This window comes from Mus musculus, chromosome 15, assembly GCF_000001635.26.
Source record: "Mus musculus strain C57BL/6J chromosome 15, GRCm38.p6 C57BL/6J".
Classification (NCBI taxonomy): Eukaryota; Metazoa; Chordata; class Mammalia; order Rodentia; family Muridae; genus Mus; species Mus musculus.
Window position 1 is genome coordinate 79,413,599 of NC_000081.6, and position 18,722 is coordinate 79,432,320.

The following is an 18,722-nucleotide window of genomic DNA, read 5'->3' on the forward strand; positions in this document are numbered from 1 at the left end:
AGGCCTCAGTTCCCTACCCAGCACCAATTTCAGGGCAGGCCTGGCAGCACAAACCTCTAACATCAGTGCTGGGCAGGTGGAGACAGGCCGGTGTCCGCTGGCCATTCGGAGAGGTCCGAGTTGAGGGACAGACGCCCTCAGAATATAAAAGGGAGAGCAATAAGGGTGAGACACCATCATCCTCTGGTCTCCACACTGGGGCGTACATACCTGCATGCTCACTGCTCGCACATTTGAACACACGCACACACACACCATGCTCACACTCACGTGTTTTTGTTTTGTTTTGCTTTCTCTTGGTTCTGAAGATGATCTGCTTGCAGAGAACAGGAAGTGCAGGAGCCATCTGGGTCCAGGTCCACATCTGCATGATGTGACCTCAGCCTCCTCGGGCGGCTGTGGATTGCCTAACTTCTCCCACTCTTCCCCCACCCTCGCAGGTCCAGTGAGACCAGAGCTCTAGGCCTTTTCTCCCATGTGGTTTCCCTGCTGGGAACAATGTTCTTCTCCTCAACACCAGCGAACTTCTCCTCACATCCCAAGGCTCGGGCCAAGCATCTCCTCCACACCATACACCTTCCCTGCTTCCTCTGGGCTTCACCAGAGGCTACCCACACGATTCTCATGCTGTTAATGGGACCCAGGGGTCTCCTCATATATTCTGGGCAGGAGCTCTGTCACTGAGACACATGCCCAGACCAGCTCACAGTGTGTTCTCCTGTGAGATAAACCAATTTCCTCACCTGAGTCTGTCCCTGTGACAAGCATGCACAGATGCCTGGCTATGAGGAGCCGGGACTACGTATTGTTGCTTTGGTATCTGCATCCTCCTAATGGGGATTAGAGATCCTAGCCAGCCTGGGTTGTCATGGCTCGGCTCGGGTGCTCTCTGGGAATTTAGCCCTGTGTCCATCTATGCTCTTGTTTAGTCCTGACTATTCTTAGAAGCAGAAGTGTGTATCATTAACCTCACCTGCACAAGAGGAAACTCAGATGGCGTCCAGGGTCACAGAGGGGCCACTCAGTTCTCTGGAATCCATCTCTGAGCATCCTGCTTCTTCTCTGGCCAACACATGGCAAATACCTCTGAGGCCTGCCATCATGCTTGCTACATGAGTGACAATGACTCATCAGGTAGCACGGCTGCCCTCCGTCTGAGTGCAACTTCCTGGTGTTTGTTTATTTGGTCTGAATAACGAACTATGGTTGCTGTGTCTCTGGCTTCACTTCCTCCTGTCAGTCACTGCCCTTCCCTCACATAGCAAGGCTGGGGAGGAACAGGGCTGGTTCTGGTTGTACCTCTGTGGGATTTTAGCTTTTGTGTTTTGGGGAGGCAGGGTCTCTCCTGTACCCCGGGCTCATACTATCCTGCTCTTGTCACCATAACCCACCTTGCTTTGATTATGGATGCTTAATTACCTCCAGACAAATTAAGCCAAAGTGGGGGTGGAGCACTACTAACTCATTAAAATGGACGATCCGGCCACAAGATGGATGACGTCAAGTCAAGTCCGACTTGGACAACACATCTAAATACATCCTAAGGGCAAGGAAATGTGAATTTTCATTTATTTACTCCATGCCCATATTTTTAAAATTAATTTATTTATCATCAAGGTCTCATTTACTATGAAGCCCTGGCTGGCATGGAAGAATGGAGACCAGGTTGGTCTCCAACTCACAGAGATCCATCTGCGCTGAAAGCAAAGGTATCCACCACTGGGCTTAGCTATAGGTTTATTTTTTAAAAAGATTTATTTATTATTATTATTATTATATCTAAGTACACTATAGCTGTCTTCAGATGTACCAGGAGAGGGCGTCAGATCTCATTACAGATGGTTGTGAGCCACCATGTGGTTGCTGGGATTTGAACTCAGGACCTTTGGAAGAACAGTTGGTGCTCTTAACCACTGAGCCATCTCTCCAGCCCTAGGTTTATTTATATACTTATTATTTTTTGGTTTTTCGAGACAGGGTTTCTCTCTGTAGCCCTGGCTGTCCTGGAACTCACTCTGTAGACCAGGCTGGCCTCAAACTCAGAAATCTGCCTGCCTCTGCCTCCCCGGTGCTGGGATTAAAGGCGTGTGCCACCACAGTCCGACTTGGTAACAGTAATATTAAAAGTTTGGTGTTTTGAGATCTTTAAATTTCTAATGTTTGTGACGTTTGTGTCAGAGAGAGAGCGAGAGCATGACATGGCACAGACAACTTTTAAGAGTTCAAGACTGGGTTCTCTCCTTCTACATCCGCTTGGGTATGCTTGGGAATTGAACTCAGGTGACAGTCTGGTGACAGGTACCTTTACTCTCTGAACTTCCTCCCCCCACTACCCTGTCCTGTTTTAAATCTTTTTCTTTTTGGTTTTTTTTTTTTTTTTTTTTTTTTTTTTGGGTTTTTCGAGACAGGGTTTCTCTGTGTAGCCCTGGCTGTCCTGGCACTCACTTTGTAGACCAGGCTGGCCTCGAACTCAGAAATCTGCCTGCCTCTGCCTCCCGAGTGCTGGGATTAAAGGCGTGCGCCACCACGCCTGGCTTAAATCTTTTTCTTAAAAAGATTTATTATTACATGTAAGTATATTGAAGCTTTAGACACATCAGAAGAGGGCATCAGGGTCAAGACAGGGCTTCTCTGTATAGCCCTGGTTGTCCTGGAACTCACTTTGTAGACCAGGCTAGGCTGGCCTTGAACTCAGAAATCCCCCTGCCTCTGCCTCCCAAGTGCTGGGATTAAAGGCATGCGCCACCACGCCCGGCTTTCCATTTTGAATCTTAACTGTGCTCAGGAAATAGCAAAACTACACATTACTGTCATTAAGAACTATGATTTTTGAGCCAGGCATGGTGGCATATGCCTGTGATCACTTGAGAAATAGGGAGGAGGTGAGGAGTTCGAGGCCACTCTCAGCTTGCTATTGAATTAGGGACCAGCCTGGGCTACGTGAGACCTTGTCTCAAAGCACCACCTCTCCTTAAAACAAAATGCATTCCACAGTTCCCGCTGTAAGACAAAGTACAAGGGAAACAGGTCAACTGTGTTATCTTTTCAGAGCTTCGTTGTAGCTTCTTACTTCCTGGGCAGGGACGGGTGGGGCCGCATCTTTCCAGCACTTCAGCCAGCAAAGGCAATGAATAAAACGCATTTTGAAGGGCAAACCCTGTCTACCAGCTCTCCCCTGCCACTCAATCTAACCATAATTACCTGGCTTCGGGTGACACGCTCTAAAGTCTGTGTTACAACCCCGATCCCTGACACTTGTGTGACAGGGGCTGGCAGGACAGCAACTTCCAGGCCAGGTTGTGGAGGTCATAGAATCTTTAAATATTGACACTGGGAAGGCCTTTGAGCTAAGCCCAGGACTCTGAAAGACCTGAGGGAAGCTCCAGGAGTTGCTACCTGTGATGGTTTATATATGCTTATCCCAGGGAGTGGCACTATTAGAAGGTGTGTCCCTGTTGGAGTAGGTGTCAGGGTGTGGGCTTTAAGACCCTCATTCTACCTGCCTGGAAGTCAGAGTTCTGCTAGCAGCCTTCAGATGACGATACAGAACTCTCAGCTCCTGCCTGCCTGGATGCTGCCATGTTCCTGCTTTGATGATAATGGACTGAACCTCTGAATCTGTCAGCCAGCCCCAATCAAATGTTATCATTTATAAGACTTGCGGTGGTCATGGTGTCTGTTCACAGCAGTAAAATCCTAATTAAAACACCATCTGTCACAAGTTTTGCTCTCCCCGGGATGAAAGCTATCGCAGTGGCCGGTGTTGAGACTTGGAAGCATGGTTTACAAGCAGTGAGACAAAGTGGGTGAGAGTGGAGACTACCACATCAGGATCTGGCCAAGGGACCAGGGTCCTGCTCACCAGGGTGAGCAGAGATCACCTCACAGAACTGCATGGTCAACCAGAGGAGAGGTGTCTGATGGCTTGACCCAGGCTGTAACCCAAGGCCAGTTTCTGGCAGGGAAGCAAGTGTCCCAAACCCTCAGAACTCTTCTATAAATAACATGATGTCTTGGGGGAAGCCTCATCTTTCACTGTGTAGACCTAGGCCCCGCACCACCTAAAGAGCGCTCTCCTCACCCGGAGGCCAGAGGCTACACTGTGTACCTTGAGCTCTGAAGGCTTGATATACCACAGGACAGGTCCTAATGGCCCCAGCCACAGCTGCCTGAGGCTGATGGCTTCTTTGTGATGTACAGTCCCTGGTAAGTCAGCGATGAGAAACCCCAAGAGCAAAGAGGCAGACAGAGGGTATCTATATCACTTTGTCCTTTTCTACTTTATTACTTCAAATTAACAACCACAATAAAGCTCAAAAAAGTCCAATATTTACACAGGAAAAAAGTACAAAATTCCCCCCAAAGTTCTTCAGTAATTTTTTTTTCAGTTTTTTAAATTACAAAGTAATAAAAAGTTTTGCTCTTTAATTAAAAAAAAGAAAGAAAGGGGAAAAAAAGAGGTAAATAAATTAGGAAATACACACACTGAGAAAACAAACAAAAATAATAATAATAATAATAATAAAAAAACCAACAAAACAGGTGTTAACCAGGAAGGGTAAATTCAACACTTAGCCCTGACCCAGGGTCCTACTCAGAAGTCAGGCCTGGGAAGAGGGGTGACCACAGGTGACTCTCAGGACCAGGGAAGTAACCGGTATCTCAGAGCCGATGCCATCTGGGAGCAGACTCCAAGAACTTGCCTAAGATCAGGAATGGAAGTTGGGGGGGGAGGGGTGCCACACACTGGCATCTGGGGACAGGTGGTGGCAAGGACTCTATGCCCTGAGGGATGTGGAAGTCATTGTCCACCCCACCTTGACTTTAGGAGGAGGGGAACAGAAACTTGGCCAGGCAGGCGTGGCAGGCCACCTGCAGCTCTGAAAAATACAAGTCAGCAGTCTCTCAGTCAGTCTCTCAGTCAGTCTCTCAGTCTCTCTCTCTCTCTCAGTCTCTCTCTCTCTCTCTCTCTCTCTCTCTCTCTCTCTCTCATGCATACACACACACACTCACAGTCACACAAGGCATCATGGCCTCCATCTCACCGCACCCTCAGGGTCTCTGTAGAGAGGTGACAGGTGTGTGTGGGGGAGACCAGGATGCTCAGGGAAGGGGATTCTGGGAAAGCCCCATACAACACTGGTCACTGTCATCACCCAAGGGCTGATGGCGTGTGTGTCATCCAAGGCTCCATGAAATCTCTTGGGACTTGTCTCTGACTGGCCAAACCGCTCCCTGACACAAGCTCTTCAGGCACCTCCGATGGCGGCCCGGCACGTGGTGGCCGGTGGCGAGAACAGGTGGCTGGCATGTGACCCAGTGTCCTTAGAGGAGTGTTGGCAGCCTTCAGGTCGGGAGCAGTGGGCAAGGCAAGGGAACAAGAATCCTCAGTGCTAACGAGGTCTTGTCTTTTTGCCATTGGCAAAATAAATCAAAGAAACAAAATCCATTGTCGACTTTGTGCTGGGTTGTGGGTTTTGTGGTTTGTTTGTTTTTCTCTTTTTTGTTCATGTGAACTGTTCTTTCTTTCTGTCCTTTCTCTTATTTGTATTTAATTTTTTTTTTTTTAAAGAAAATGCAGTGAAGACACTAGGAGGGAAGAAAAGACAACGGTCAGGTGCCTGGCTGCCTCGGTTTACCCAGCCAATGCGCTCCTCTGCTCTGGTGGGCTGAGCGGCCATCCCAGCCCCATGTCTATCTGAACTGATTAGCCATTTGTTGGGAGAATTTCTGCAGTGTGAAGTCTGCTTAAGAAACCACGGTGTGAAGCTGCACGTCTCAATGGGTGGGACACTGCCTGCTAATATCCATGTTCTGCAGGGAGCTTGGGTCCCCAGCCAATACTACCAGAAGAGCCTGTGGCCCCTTTCCCAAACCAGGCTTCTAGGTACTGCCCCCCAAGCCACAGACAGCCGCAGGCAGTCCACCCCGAACTAGCTTTGGCCAGAGGGTCTTTCCTGTGTATAAACACATGAAGGCCCTTCTACACTCTGGTTCCTTTTTGGCTCTGCACATATCATCTTATATAACAGCCAAAAGGAGGAGGTAGGCTAAAGCCCTGGAAACCCACATGTGGCCAGGAGCCTGGTCTTTCCTAGGAATCAAGGGGACAGAAGACCCAAGGACAGAAAAAGGGTTTCCCCGAAGTGTCCCTGTGTACCGATTCAGGACTGCTTGTGAGAAGTGATAGCTTGGATGGCAGATTTTAAAATCTAAAGCTTCCTTGAAGAGATTAGAAGGGGAGGTTCCTGCTTCTGCGTCACGTTCCCCTGCCCTCCAGGGCCCTCAGTAGACACCAGTACTCACCTAAGCAAACACTGGTCTGTGGTCGCTCTCCTCATTTCCCAAGATGGTCAAATGGCACGCTTGTCTTCAAGAGGGGGACAGAGAAATATGGGGGAGTCTCAAGGCAGGTCCTTAAGCAGGTGGCCACAATGATTCCCCAAGTCTCATACACCCCCCCCCCCAATGGAGCTCCATCCCTCACAGCAGGCTGCTCAGTCTGAGGGCAGCTGTGTGATCTCAGGTCTGAGGCTGCCCCTGGCTCTAGAGCCGAAACACCCCCGCTTGGAGGCCAAGGCTGGCTCAATTCCAGGTCTGAGTCCAAGGAAGTTCGTCTCCCACAGGCAGGATCGGGTAGATCTACCTTTGCCAAGCCCCTTCCTCTACATTCTGAGTCCGAATATGGCCATTAAGTGGGATGACCTGACAAGACCTCTCCCTCCTCCCGCTTCATCCCTTGCTGTTGTCAGTGCTGATGGGAACTGCCGAGAGTCGCCCACCCAGACCGCAGTGAGTGCTAGCGCTTACTGGGCTGTTATTTCTTTGAGCCTCAGTTTCTCCCTTCGCTTTGCTCAACACAAGAGGGCTAATTAGCTTCAGGGTGATCAGAGGCAGGGGAGGAAAGGTGCCACAGGGTCAGACCAACACACCAAGAATATCTAGGTCCACTGTGCCCCCGAGAGGCCTGGAAGAGTTGACTCACCTGTGAGGCTGCAAGCCGGGAGACCTCTTGCCGCCCAGTGAGGTCTGAGGAGGAGACATTGGCAGGGGCACCTCTGTGGAGTCTCATGCTCACCTTCCTCTCTCGGTCGGCCCGTGAGATCGCTCTGGGAGAAGTATTGCCTGGAAGGAGGGGAGGGGAGCCACCTTCAGTACGGGCATTAAGCAACCCCCTGACCCCCATAGGCCCAGCCCAAGGCTCAAGGCCCCTGCTGACCAGTTTGTTGGATGCGGGAGGCTGGAGTGGAAGCCACAGGCTCGGCTGCACTTCGGAGTCGGTTGGCGGTAGCCCCTGTAGGTGGGCCAGGGGGCAGGGCTCTGGTCGCGGACCCTCGCAACTGCCCCATCCTCTCTTCCCGTTCGTGCTCCCGTCTTTCCCGGTCTACATCCTCGGGATTCCGGGCTGCACCCTACAGGAACATGAGAGGGGATTCCAGTCAGCCCAGGGAGGGTGCTTCATTGCAACCCAGACCCCTGACAGGACAGAGCAGAAGGGAGAGCTGTGTGGACAGCTCAAGGAAGTCAGCCCACCTTTCTCCCCATACCAAGAAGGCCAGAGTTTACCCTCTACCACAGTGCACAAGGACCAAGCCACCCAACACCCAGAAGAGAGAGCCGCCATGGCAGAGAAACAGAAAGAGCTCAGCCTGTCCCGAATGGTATCTCCAGGATGACCAGGGGTAACTCTTGGCTCGTCCAACCTGGCTCCCCTGTTCTCAACTAAGCAGGAAGGGCATACAGAGGCCCAACTAGCTGACAGACAGGCCATAACCAGAGAAGAAGGGGCCAATTCAGAGCCAGCACTGTCCCAAGGTCCCCCAGCACCCAATCACAGGGTCACCTTCCCGGGGCTCCCAGACCTGGCCATTACTCCTATTATGAAGTGACAGCCAGGGGACCTAGGGGACCCCATTAATGCATTGCCTGGAAGCCCAGGGGAAAAGGAAGAAGTCTTGATGTTCCAGAGAGAAAAGAGGCCCTTAGGCAAAGCTGGAGAAGGGAGGTGCCTGGAGTGCCCCCAGGGGCCTATCTTCTTAAGTTACTGCCCCAAGTCCAAGAGGAAGGGAGGAAGGACCGGAAAGATTGCAGCGTGGTTGCAGCTCCTAGCTGAGTTACCTAGCTGGTCCTGGGGCCGTCCACAGGGAAGGGCAGGGGGCTGGTGGAAGGGGGGCCGCATCTGTGGAGGAGAGAGCTACAGGCTGAGTGGGGAACCCACCATAGGCCACGGGGCAGGGCTCTGCAAACCCTCATCTCTCCAGGTACTGGCTAAGAAGCCCTGCTGCTCTGAAAAACGGGGAGGGAGTGGCTCAATTCCGAATGATCCCAGAGTTCTATGGGAAGAAGCCAAGCCAGGCAGGCACATCCCCAGCTCACTCAATGGCTAGTGCTCTTACCTCCTATCTGGGGCCCTCTCTGAGGTAGAAACGCTGACTGGTCAGAGCCTTGTGACCTGCCCCGAGTTACAAAGCCCATACAGATGTGGTGATAAACCTACCACTGATCCATTTCCGTCCCTCAAAAGGACATGGTTTAGATACCTTACCTTGGACATCCCACTCAGAAGCCGGGGCTCAGGACTCCCTGGTTGCCCAGGTCAGCCAAAAACGCAGCCCAAGCAGAGAGAAGCAAGAGCTATGGGGGCTCACAGCCAACCCTGTGGTAGCCGTGGGAAACGGAGGCTTGCTGAGGCTAAGCAAAGAGTTCACTTAGGGGTGCAGAGCCCCAAACAGGGTGTCGCCCTGCCATTAATGCTTCAAGCTTGGCACAGCAATAGCCAGGTGGATAGCTGGGGTCTCTGCAGTTCCAGCAGGCTCAGGACGGACCTGACGCCACGGGCATCTACCCAATGGGATAAGATGCCTTAAGAAACGCACACCAGCGAGTTTTCATGGCCTTTATTGCCCACAAGAAAACATAGAAGTCAGTGCCCCAAGTTACACAAATGTCTGGCTCCATCTTAGAGATGTCACTGTACGGAGCCTCCTCCTGACTAGAACAGTGGCTGTGTCCTCAGAGAGAAGCAGCTGGGGATTCCAGTCCCTTGGGGGTGGAACACGGGAGGTCATTCCAAGGTCAAGTGGGTCCTTCCGGTCTGTTTGTTGCTCAAGGAGTCCTGTCTGCAGAGTACTGCTGGACGGCTTCTATTTGCAGGGCAGGTGGGAAGGCCTGGTCTTGGGATGAGAGCTGTGAAAGTTTCTGCTGTGTGTTCTGCAGATGGTCTTGGCGATGAAGCTGGCCACGTGGTGACAGGGTCACACAAAGCGGAGGCAAAGGCTGTCCAGCTTTGAACTCTAGAGTCTACTTCCTCCAAGGAAGACTCCAGGGAGGGGGGGTCACAGTACTAGTGACTGGGCGAGAAGGGTATATCTGGCCTTGTGTGAAACTTTGTCAACTGGCCATTCGCACAAGGGGCACTGTGAAGGAAGCACCTCCTGCAGCTGTCCATAGACCCTCCTGGAGGACAAATGTTCCCAGTTGTCATGCTGGATGTAGCAGTCACTTGTCCTTTCTCAGGGAAAGCTGGTGACTAAGAAGCAAGCATCCATTTCCAAATACTTTAGTGAATGAAAGTCAGCACTATGTGGCCAGGGGCTATGACAGAGGGATAGATGCCCAGGTCTAGAGAATACAAAGTCTGTTCTTTGAGCTTCACTGAGAAGGGTCAAAGCCCATCTCCACATTAGACTTGAATAATTTCTGTAGCACATGCCTGGTGCCCCAGGCCTGAACATCCGGTCATATGAAGAGCTAGCTGCACGACCAGGCCCTTGGCCAACATGCTCTGCGCTAGAAGGAGCTTCGATGCCCACCTCTCACTCCAGTCCCAGACAGAAAAGCCACAGAGGTTTGTCCCCAAGGTCCCCAGCCTGTGAGGCTTCCTTGGAGAACAGGCTCAGGCCACTGTTTGGGCCCACAGAGAAGAAGAGCCCCAAGTCAATGTACCCTTCTTGGTGTCCAGAAGACAAGGCCTATCTATGTTCGTTCTTAACACTGGATGGAGCGGGCCAAGGGCCGCTCTGTGAAAAGAGAGGTACACGTGGGTAAAGAGAAGGAAGTGTTTTTAATGAGCTCAGAATCAATACATAGGCCGATAATGGGGTCTAGATGGAGCAGTGTCCTGTGGTATGGCACCAACCCCTCCCTGGCGGTCACTATTCCTTCTTCAGGCTGATCCTGGCCCTTGGGCAGCTGGTTTGCTCTTGAGGATCCTATGCAGGGCCTTTCGTCATAACCTTTCCACTGGGCAGCCACCTCTTTCGAACAGGGTGTCACCCTGCCACTCCGCAGGATGCTTCCTTAAGCTTGTCAGAGAGGTGGCTGAGACACCCTGGTGGTATCAGAACTGGGGCCCTGGAGTCCAGACCACAGGCCAATATCTTTGAGGGGGCAGTTGTTCCACCTCCTCCTCCACCGGCCTATCTGGGGGTCCTTGGGTGCCCAGGGGCGCCGGGCACCTGGAAAGGACAGAGAGAGCACAGCTGAGGCTAAGCCTTCATGCTCGCTGGCTAAGTCACACATCTACGAAGGGCCAGGCCTCGGAAGATCCTTACCAGTAAGTGGGTGAGTATGCGGGCCCAGCGCAAGGCCAAGGGCGGGGGCAGGGTGGCGCAAGAGCTTCGTTGTCTCGGGGCTGAGCCTGGCTCGAGGAAGCCCCCTTTTCCAGAAGAGATGTGAAACAAGACATACAATTTCACGGATTCCAGCGCTTGAGGCATGATTGGTGAATGCTTCTCCCTACCCTACCTCCCCATCCCAGGAACCTTAGAAGAGGGAGACAGAACAACTGCCTAGTAAGACCCAGGGTCCTATAACCAGGAACAAAGAAGCCACTCTGACAGGGTCCAGGCTGGCCAGGGAGGCCTCAGAAAGGGCCACCACTTGGGATACGCACAAGAGGAACAGGAGAATACAGACAGCTATCAGGGCTGCAGAGGGTCCAGCCAGGGCCATCCATTTGCCACAGGTACACAAGAGAGACTGGAGCCCACACCAGGTCCTTTCCCACCTGGCAGGAGGTGGTGCCTCCCCAGGGCCCTGCCCCCCATGGCGACATGCCCTGTCTATGCCAAGGTGGCTGGAGACGAGGGGTTCTGGGACCCCTGTGACGTCATTCACAGTGTCCAGCTCATATCTCCCATTTAATGGGAGCCCCGCCCCCCACCAGGTCACTCTGGCCTTATGAGTCAGGGCCTGCCCTGTCCAGTCCCCCAAGCCCGCCTTGGCCTGCCGGTGACTCACGAATTTGAGCATGTTCCAGTCGAAGACGTAGTCGTAGGAGAAACCCTGCCGGTGAAAGAGATTTCGGAAGAGCTGGCGCAGGTAGGAGTAGTCAGGCTTATCATCGAACCGCAGGGAGCGGCAGAAGTTGAGGTATGTTGAGAACTCGGCTGGTGGGTCACAAGGATAGAAGAGGTCGCCGTGAGGGTTACTCTCCTGGCAGCCTCAGCAGCCACTACCATTCTAGGTACCCACTGACCCTGCAACGGGATCAATCTAAGAGGGGCGGGATGAGAACTGAACATAGTCCAGCCCACTTTCAAGTAGAGGTGCTTGCCACCTGTCTGATCGAACTCTCTGGGGTCACAGCCACCAGGACAATGGCCATAAATACAAAAGGCTATTCAAGAAAGTCTGGTGGGATGCAAAGACCTCCATCATAACCTAAGCCCAAAAAAAGACAGCTTCCATTTCCTCAAACCACACGGGCTGAGAGCAAACCTTCGGGATAAGGCAGGAGCTGGGGCTGGGGACACCTGGTATGTAAGAGCTGGATGTGGGGGTTCAGGCACCCAGCTCCTAGGCAGAGAGATCCCAGTGAGAGACTGTCTGGGGTAACCCCATCTACGCACGGCCCGGTCTTGCCCTTAGAAGGAAATGCCATCCCCACAGGCTACTCACAGGGGTAGCCTTTGCAGAGGACCTCGATTGGCGTTGACATCTTCTTCTCGCTAATCCGCTCGTACTTCTGACGCTTGGTGGCTGCTTTGAGGCCCTGCCAGGGCAGGGAGCCCAGGTTGAAGTACATGAGCACATAGCCCAAGCTCTCTAGGTCATCTCGACGGCTTTGCTCTGCACAGGTCAGGAGGTCAAGGGGCCAGTCAGGCTGCGTTTCTCACCATGCCCCACACCTGCCCTCCCCCTCCATGGTACCCACTGGCTTCCTGTTATAACTAGCACCCACCCTCCTCCTTCTCCTTCTCTGGATTGCCCCAGGCAGAACTTTCTCATGTCTGTTCCAGCCAGTTTTTCCAGCCCAGGTGCTATGTCACTCAACAACTGTGTGTGGGCACCGCCGCCCCCTTGCCTGGCCTGTCTCGTGTTTAGGGCTCACACGATGGCTGGAGTCAAAAGCACCTCCAGAATTCATTCAGCTGCATGCACTGCAGGGGCCGTGTTAAACCCCTGGGCTTGCGTTTTGCAGACATACACGTGAGAAACTGCCACCCACTCAAGGAAACGGCCAGTAGGCCAAATACACCACTCTGTTTATGAAGGGGTCCATATGAAACAAGTCCAGGCCTGGGCCAGACAGAGTGGAGAATCTTCTCAATGAGGGTCTCCAGAAGAGAAGGACCCTGGGGTCTTCAACTCAGGTAGGGACATAGGCCCATCCTGGCCAGTGGCCACAGCATGCGTGCTCCGGCTCAGTTCACTCACCAATGCCCAGGTGGGTGTTGATAGAGGCATAGCGGGCAGTGCCGGTCAGGTTCTTGTTTTCCCGGTAGGGAATATGCTGGTGTGTGCGGGCATCGCGGTACTTCTTGGCCAGGCCGAAGTCAATGATGTACACCAGGTTGCCTTTCTTCCCCAGGCCCATGAGGAAGTTGTCGGGCTTCACATCCCGGTGGATGAAGTTCTTGGAGTGTATGTACTCGATGCGGCTGATCTGAGGGAGGGAAGGACACACAGCAGGTCACGCAACACGGAGACGGCAAATGGCCACGTGGCCCTGTTCTGCCCAGGAGGAAAGACCTAGTCTCAGTATGAAGGGTTTCAAGAGGTGGCTGGGCTTTCCCAAGCAATGAGGACAGACTTCAAAGGAGTTCACAAAACATGGTGTGTGTGAAGGGCTGGTGAGATGGCTCAGAGGTTAAGAGCTCAGAGGTCATGAGTTCAAATCCCAGCAACCACATGGTGGCTCACAACCATCCGTAATGAGAAACAAATAAAGAACTTATGGGCCAGAGCGAGCTGGGCTGGAACAAGAGGGAGAAAGGGAAGGGGGAGGAGGGAATAAATAAATAAATCTTAAAAACAAAAACAAAAAACATGGTGTGAGACAAAGAGTAAGACCAAGAAAGGCAGCTGGGTCCTAAGAACCCCTGCCTGGCTCAACCGCCACAGAATGTGGGCAGCCACATGCAGGACGTGGCGAGAGAGGGAGCATGGGATGGGACTCATTGCTATCACCCAGCTTCCAAACGCCACCAAAAGCCAGGCAGACACTCACCCCGCTCTCCTTTATGGGATTTTAAAATTATTATTATTATTATTATTATAGTGACTGATCTCCACACGCTTAAGGCCAGTGCGAAGAACAGAACGAAATCTGGCCGAAGACAAGAGAATTTTTTAAAGCTCAAATTTAACAATCACGTGTGTGACATGTCTTCTGGCCTCATGTCTCCGCATGGCTGGAAAATCTCAAGGAGAATTATGGGTTTCACCCACGAGAATCTGACCGTTCGTTCTCTGTATGAATGCATGTGTATGAAAAACTCATGACAGCCATACACCAGGACAGAAAGCCTGTGGCGAGATCTGCACCCTCCACGGCAGGTGCGAAATTTATTATGTATTTGTGTTCATATCTGCCTGTGGACGTGGGTGCCACGGCATGCACGTGAACTCAGTCAGTTCTCTCCTTCTACCACGTGACATGGTCCTGGGGATCAATCTCAGACCATCAGGCCTGGCGAGAAGCAACCTCACCACTGAGCCACCCCGCCAGCCCTCCAGCTTTCTATAGGTTTTGCATATGTGTGTACGGGGCTATATGCATGTGTAAGTTTGGGTGATTTTTTTTTTTTTAATAGCACTGCCAACTGACGGCAGGGCCTCTTGAGTACCAAGTGAGTACCCATCACTGAGCCGCACCCCCTGCTCTGCTTTTTATCTTTGAGACAGAGTCTTAACTACGCATCTCAGGCTTCCTCCAAACTCCTGGCAAGCCTCCAGCCTCCTGAGCACTGGAATTACTGACATGAGCTACTATGACCTAGTTCTGATTTTAGATTTTTCATTGTTGGTGGTGGTTTTGTTTTATTTTGTGTTTTTAAAGATAGGGTCTTACACTGTACTCCACACTGGCCTTGAGCTTTCAGTAATTCTCCTGCCTCACTCTCCTGAGAGCTGGAGTTACAGGCGTGAGGGCACCACGTTCAGATTCTGGTTTTATCCTTTCCTTTTCCTTTTTTAAATGAACCAAGTTGAAGTTCATTAAAAGAGGTTTTGTGGGGCTGGAGAGATGGCTCAGCAGTTAAGAGCACACATTTCTCTTCCAGGTGACCTGAGTTCAGTTCCCAGCACCCACATCTTAGCTCACAACTGCCTGTAACTTTTGCTCAGGAGATTTGACACCTCCAGCCTTAGGAAACTTCAGCAAGGACACACACTTATACATAATTACATTTTTTTCTTTTGGCCTTTGGATACAGGGTTTCTCTGTGTAGCTCTTGGACTAATGGTCTCAAGCTCAGAGATCCACTTGACTTTGTCTCCCAAGTGCTGGGCGTTAAAAATGTGAGCCACCACACACCACCCAACTTTTTAGATAAATCTTAAAAATAAGGTGAGAGAAACTGAAGAAGACACCCAGTGTTGAACTTTGTACCCCATCCCTCTCTACGCAAGTGCTCTCGTGTATGCATGAGCACAAACACACATACACGTACATACAGTCACACAAATGCACCAAAGCAGCTATTTTAACACAAATTTAAGCAGGATTCTAACAGGAGTAGGGTGGCTCAGGGAAAGGGACTATGCTGGCTAGCTTTACGTCAGCTTAAGAGACTGTCAACTGGGAAAATGCTTTCATAAGATCAGGCTATAGGCAACCCTGTAGGACATTTTCTTAATTAACAATTTGATGAGGAAGGGCCTAGGCTATTGTGGGCGGGGCCATCCTGCGTGGGCGGGGCCAGCACAGGGCTCATGATACTGGGTTCTATAAAAAAAAAAAAACATGCAGGGCAAGTGAGCAGAACCCCTCCAGGTTCCTGACCCATCTTCCTTTGATGAACAGTGATGGAAGTAAGGAAAATTAACTCTTTCCTCTCTGAGTTGCTTTTGGTCATGGTGTTTCCTCACAGCACCAGTAACCCTAACTAAATTGGGGTGTGAACTCCCCGAGGGAGAGTGGCCTGCTTTTGCCTTTCTGCAATAGCTTTCCTCTGTGCACCATCAAGGGCCATTGTACCTGACTGACAACTGCTCTGGCCCAGGCACCCGACTCAATGCTCGTGATGCGATGCAAGCCAGATGGCTGAAACTCAGGGGACTCAGTCATTCCCCTTGGGTCAGGCAGTAATAACCGTGAGGGTCGGCAGCTGCCAGCTTCCCAGGAGGGTGACTCGCCAGGTAAGGTGGTTTAAATGAGCAATGTCTTCCTGAAGCTCAGACACTTAAACACTGGGTTTCTAATGGGCGACACTGGAGAGGTTATGGATAGGGGCAGCCTTGGTGGAGGAAGTCTGTATCTATGTGTGTGGGTGGGGGTGGGGTGTGGGGGGTGGCTTTGAGAACTGAATGTCTCCCCCCACTTACAGCTTCCTCTCTGCTCCCTGCCCCTCCACCAGACCTTCCCCACTATTATGGGCCCCCTCTCTGGAACCCTCAGTCCAAATCAATAGTTCCTCCATAAGCTGCTTCTGGTCCCATGCGTTATCACAGTAAGAGCAAAGAGAGCAGCCTGGAATCTGCACTCTCTGGGTTCCACAATGGGTCCTCAGTGTCTCCTGGTCCCTGGAACAGGCCCAAGCTTGGGAGGAGGGACTCAGGGTTGGTATGCAGGGCCCAGCGGCATCCCGGTTGAGAGACTAGAGAGTCTCACAGGGCAGAAGAAGTCACCTGAGAGTCCCCTGAACAACAGCAGGGGTGGGGACTCACCATCTGGTCGGCCAGCAACAGCACCGTCTTGAGGCTGAACTTCCGGGAACAGAAGTTGAAGAGGTCCTCCAGGCTGGGCCCCAGCAGCTCCATGACCATCACGTTATAGTCTCCCTCAGCCCCGCACCACTTGATGGACGGGATCCCCACTGGGCCCGAGAGAGAGACTCGGTCAGCGGTGGTCACTCCCACGCATGTTCTCCTGCTCTCCACCCGGACCACCAGCCTCCCCCCCCCCATTTTTTGTGCCATCCCCACACCCCAGCCTTGGGCTCCTTCCCGTCCTTCAGTCATTGTCCCCCCCCCCCCCCCCCCCCCGCTCCCAGCACCATCCCTGCCTCACCTCCGCCCTGCATCATCTTGTAGAACTTGCTCTCGATGTGGAGCTGGGGATGTTTCGTCTTCACACATTCGAGCTTGATGGCTACTTCCTCACCAGAGGCAATGTTGGCACCTGCCCGAGTCAGAGGAGGTAAAGGACAAGGGTCAGTCAGTCTCAGGGGACCACGGGTGCCTACCCAGTCAGCATTTGAGGTTGCTGTAACTCAGGCCTGAGGCTATCTGGGGATCAGTAGCTCTCAATGAGACTGGAAAGAAGCCAGGGGTTGCTGGTCACAGAGGAAGCAGGGAGTGTGTGGGTGGGTGGGTGGGCACTCCAGAGGCCCCCTGAGCGCCTACGGCAAGTATATGGAAGGGAAGGAGATGACACACCCTAAGAGGCTTAGAGGCCACAGGTCAGGTGCACCCAGACAGACTGACACCTGTGGGGGTTCGAGGATGGACCATGATGCACTGAACCTAATCCTAGCGACTGGCGGGTCAGTGGGTGTGTTGGCTCTGAAGGGTCACAGAGAAGAATGGTCAGGGGCCCACTGGGGGCTGTAGGGGGCAGGGATACCCCATGACAACTGCCAACTGTGGGGTAGCGCAGTAAGGAATGGGCCTAATAACCAATCCCTCACTCTGCCACAAATGCAGCCCCAGCATTCGACCCCAGGGTATTTTCAAGCTCGAGGGAGAGAGCATGGAGCCAGCTCTCTAGGCGTCTGAGTCTGGGCATGAGGGGCCTGTCTGCATCTCTGCTTTCCCCCCACCCACTCCCAGTTTCTCACCGCTGGAAGCAAGATGTTCTAACTCAGAAATTACACACTCCAAGGCCTGGATCTCAGCCTGGGGCCGTGGCTCCAGGAGTCACAAGAGAACCTGGGCACTGTGCATACCTGCAATCCTAACATGGAGGGAGTCGAAGCAAGAGAACTTCCTGAGTTCAAGGTCACCTAAGTTTACACATGAATTTCAGGCCAGCCTGGGCTACATAATGATTTCTAGCCTAGGCTATAGAGTGTGACACTGTTTGGAAGGGAGGAAGAGGATGGGTCAGAAGTAGGTTCGTTGGTTGGTTTTTGGTTTTGCTTTTGTTTTTATGATTTAGTTATTTCTATCCTATGCCCAATAGTGATCTGCCTGCTTGTTCCTGTTTGTGAGGATGTCAGATATCCTAGAACTGAAGTCACAGACAGGTGCAAGCTGCCTTGTGGGTGCTGGGAACCGAACCCTGGTCCTTTAGAAGAACAGCCAGTGCTCTTAACTGGTGAGCCATTGTAGAAGCTGAGAGAACTGTAGTTCCTAGAGGCTGTGTGGAGGAGAGGACAGGGTGAGGGAGGAGAGGGACGAAAGGCAAGGCAAGCCAGAGGCTGGAAGCAGGTCTGGAGTTGCAGTGGGCTGGGGGCCAGAGGCAGGAGCTGCTCTTGGAAGTGATGGAGGTTTGAGACTTAGCTGAGGAGAGGACGGCATTGCAATAAGGGCCACACAACTGCATACCTGCTGAGTCCTCACCACGTAGCCCAGGCTGGCCTGGAACTTGCTAACATCCTGTCTCAGATGGAGATAACTGGCCTCCACTCATATGTCACACACCAAATAAAATGTAAAAATGAACAAACCCTTCAAGCACCTATGTTAATATTTTCTGAGAGAGAGACAGAGACAGAGACAGGGAGAGAGAAGGGTATAAGAGTGTCTGTGTGGGGTGTGTGTGTGTGTGTGTGTGTGTGTGTCCGGGTGGGGGAGGGGAGGTGTTGCTCAAGGAGATGGCAAGCTGGCTCAGAAGGTAAAGGTGATTGCTGCCAAGCCTGATGACCTGAGTTCAATACCCAGAAGCTACACAGAAGGAAAGAACTACCTCAAGAAGTTGTCCTCTGACCTACACACACACACACACACACACACACACACACACACACAAACACAAGCATACACACATACTAATAAGGATAAGGGGGAACATGTCAAAGGTTCCCTCTCCTTCAAAAACATTCATGCTGGCCAAAGCACAAGAAATTAGGTTGAAAGAAAAACACACAATTCTTATCACAGGCAAACAGCTAGTGGACAGGAAAGACCCGACAGGAAATGGGATGGAGGACGTGAGCTGACAGCCCCCACAGGGGAGAGAGCAGCCTCCTCCAGACACAAAAGACAGACAGACCCTGAAGATGGTTTCGCCGAGCGCAGCCACAAGTCCCACACTGCTTACGTTTCTCTCAGGCCAGGCTAAGGCCACTGGGCTCTTCTCCCTGCACAGCTAGGGAGGTGACTTTCCACTGCCC

At 52.1% G+C, this 18,722-nt stretch overlaps 1 protein-coding gene and 1 long non-coding RNA gene across 23 annotated transcripts in view; one reads left to right on the top strand and one right to left on the bottom strand.

Annotated features, from left to right (window-relative positions):
* Nucleotides 1-4,253: 4,253 nt before the first annotated feature.
* The window catches only part of Csnk1e (casein kinase 1, epsilon), a 37,728-nt gene continuing 23,259 nt past the window's right edge, over nucleotides 4,254-18,722 (bottom strand). For 8 of the 22 annotated variants that reach the window (XM_011245651.1, XM_011245652.3, XM_011245649.2 and 5 more), the window contains exons 3-12: nucleotides 16,457-16,567; nucleotides 16,114-16,262; nucleotides 12,661-12,889; nucleotides 11,902-12,072; nucleotides 11,242-11,390; nucleotides 8,119-8,179; nucleotides 7,220-7,412; nucleotides 6,986-7,125; nucleotides 6,307-6,370; nucleotides 4,256-5,589 (exon numbers count right to left, since the gene is read on the bottom strand). In XM_011245651.1, the coding sequence (XP_011243953.1) occupies nucleotides 6,354-6,370; nucleotides 6,986-7,125; nucleotides 7,220-7,412; nucleotides 8,119-8,179; nucleotides 11,242-11,390; nucleotides 11,902-12,072; nucleotides 12,661-12,889; nucleotides 16,114-16,262; nucleotides 16,457-16,567 (1,220 nt within the window). In that variant the 3' untranslated portion in view covers nucleotides 4,256-5,589; nucleotides 6,307-6,353. Of the gene's footprint in view, nucleotides 5,590-6,306; nucleotides 6,371-6,985; nucleotides 7,126-7,219; nucleotides 7,413-8,118; nucleotides 8,180-8,882; nucleotides 10,458-10,553; nucleotides 10,658-11,241; nucleotides 11,391-11,901; nucleotides 12,073-12,660; nucleotides 12,890-16,113; nucleotides 16,263-16,456; nucleotides 16,568-18,722 lie in introns of those variants that run through there. The other 14 variants (XM_030248598.1, XM_017316657.2, XM_030248596.1 and 11 more) reach the window with 3 other exon arrangements.
* Nucleotides 12,884-15,682, top strand: Gm16059. The gene is made up of 3 exons (XR_003951551.1): nucleotides 12,884-13,059; nucleotides 13,505-13,782; nucleotides 15,450-15,682. It is a non-coding gene; the product is annotated as a predicted gene 16059 (long non-coding RNA).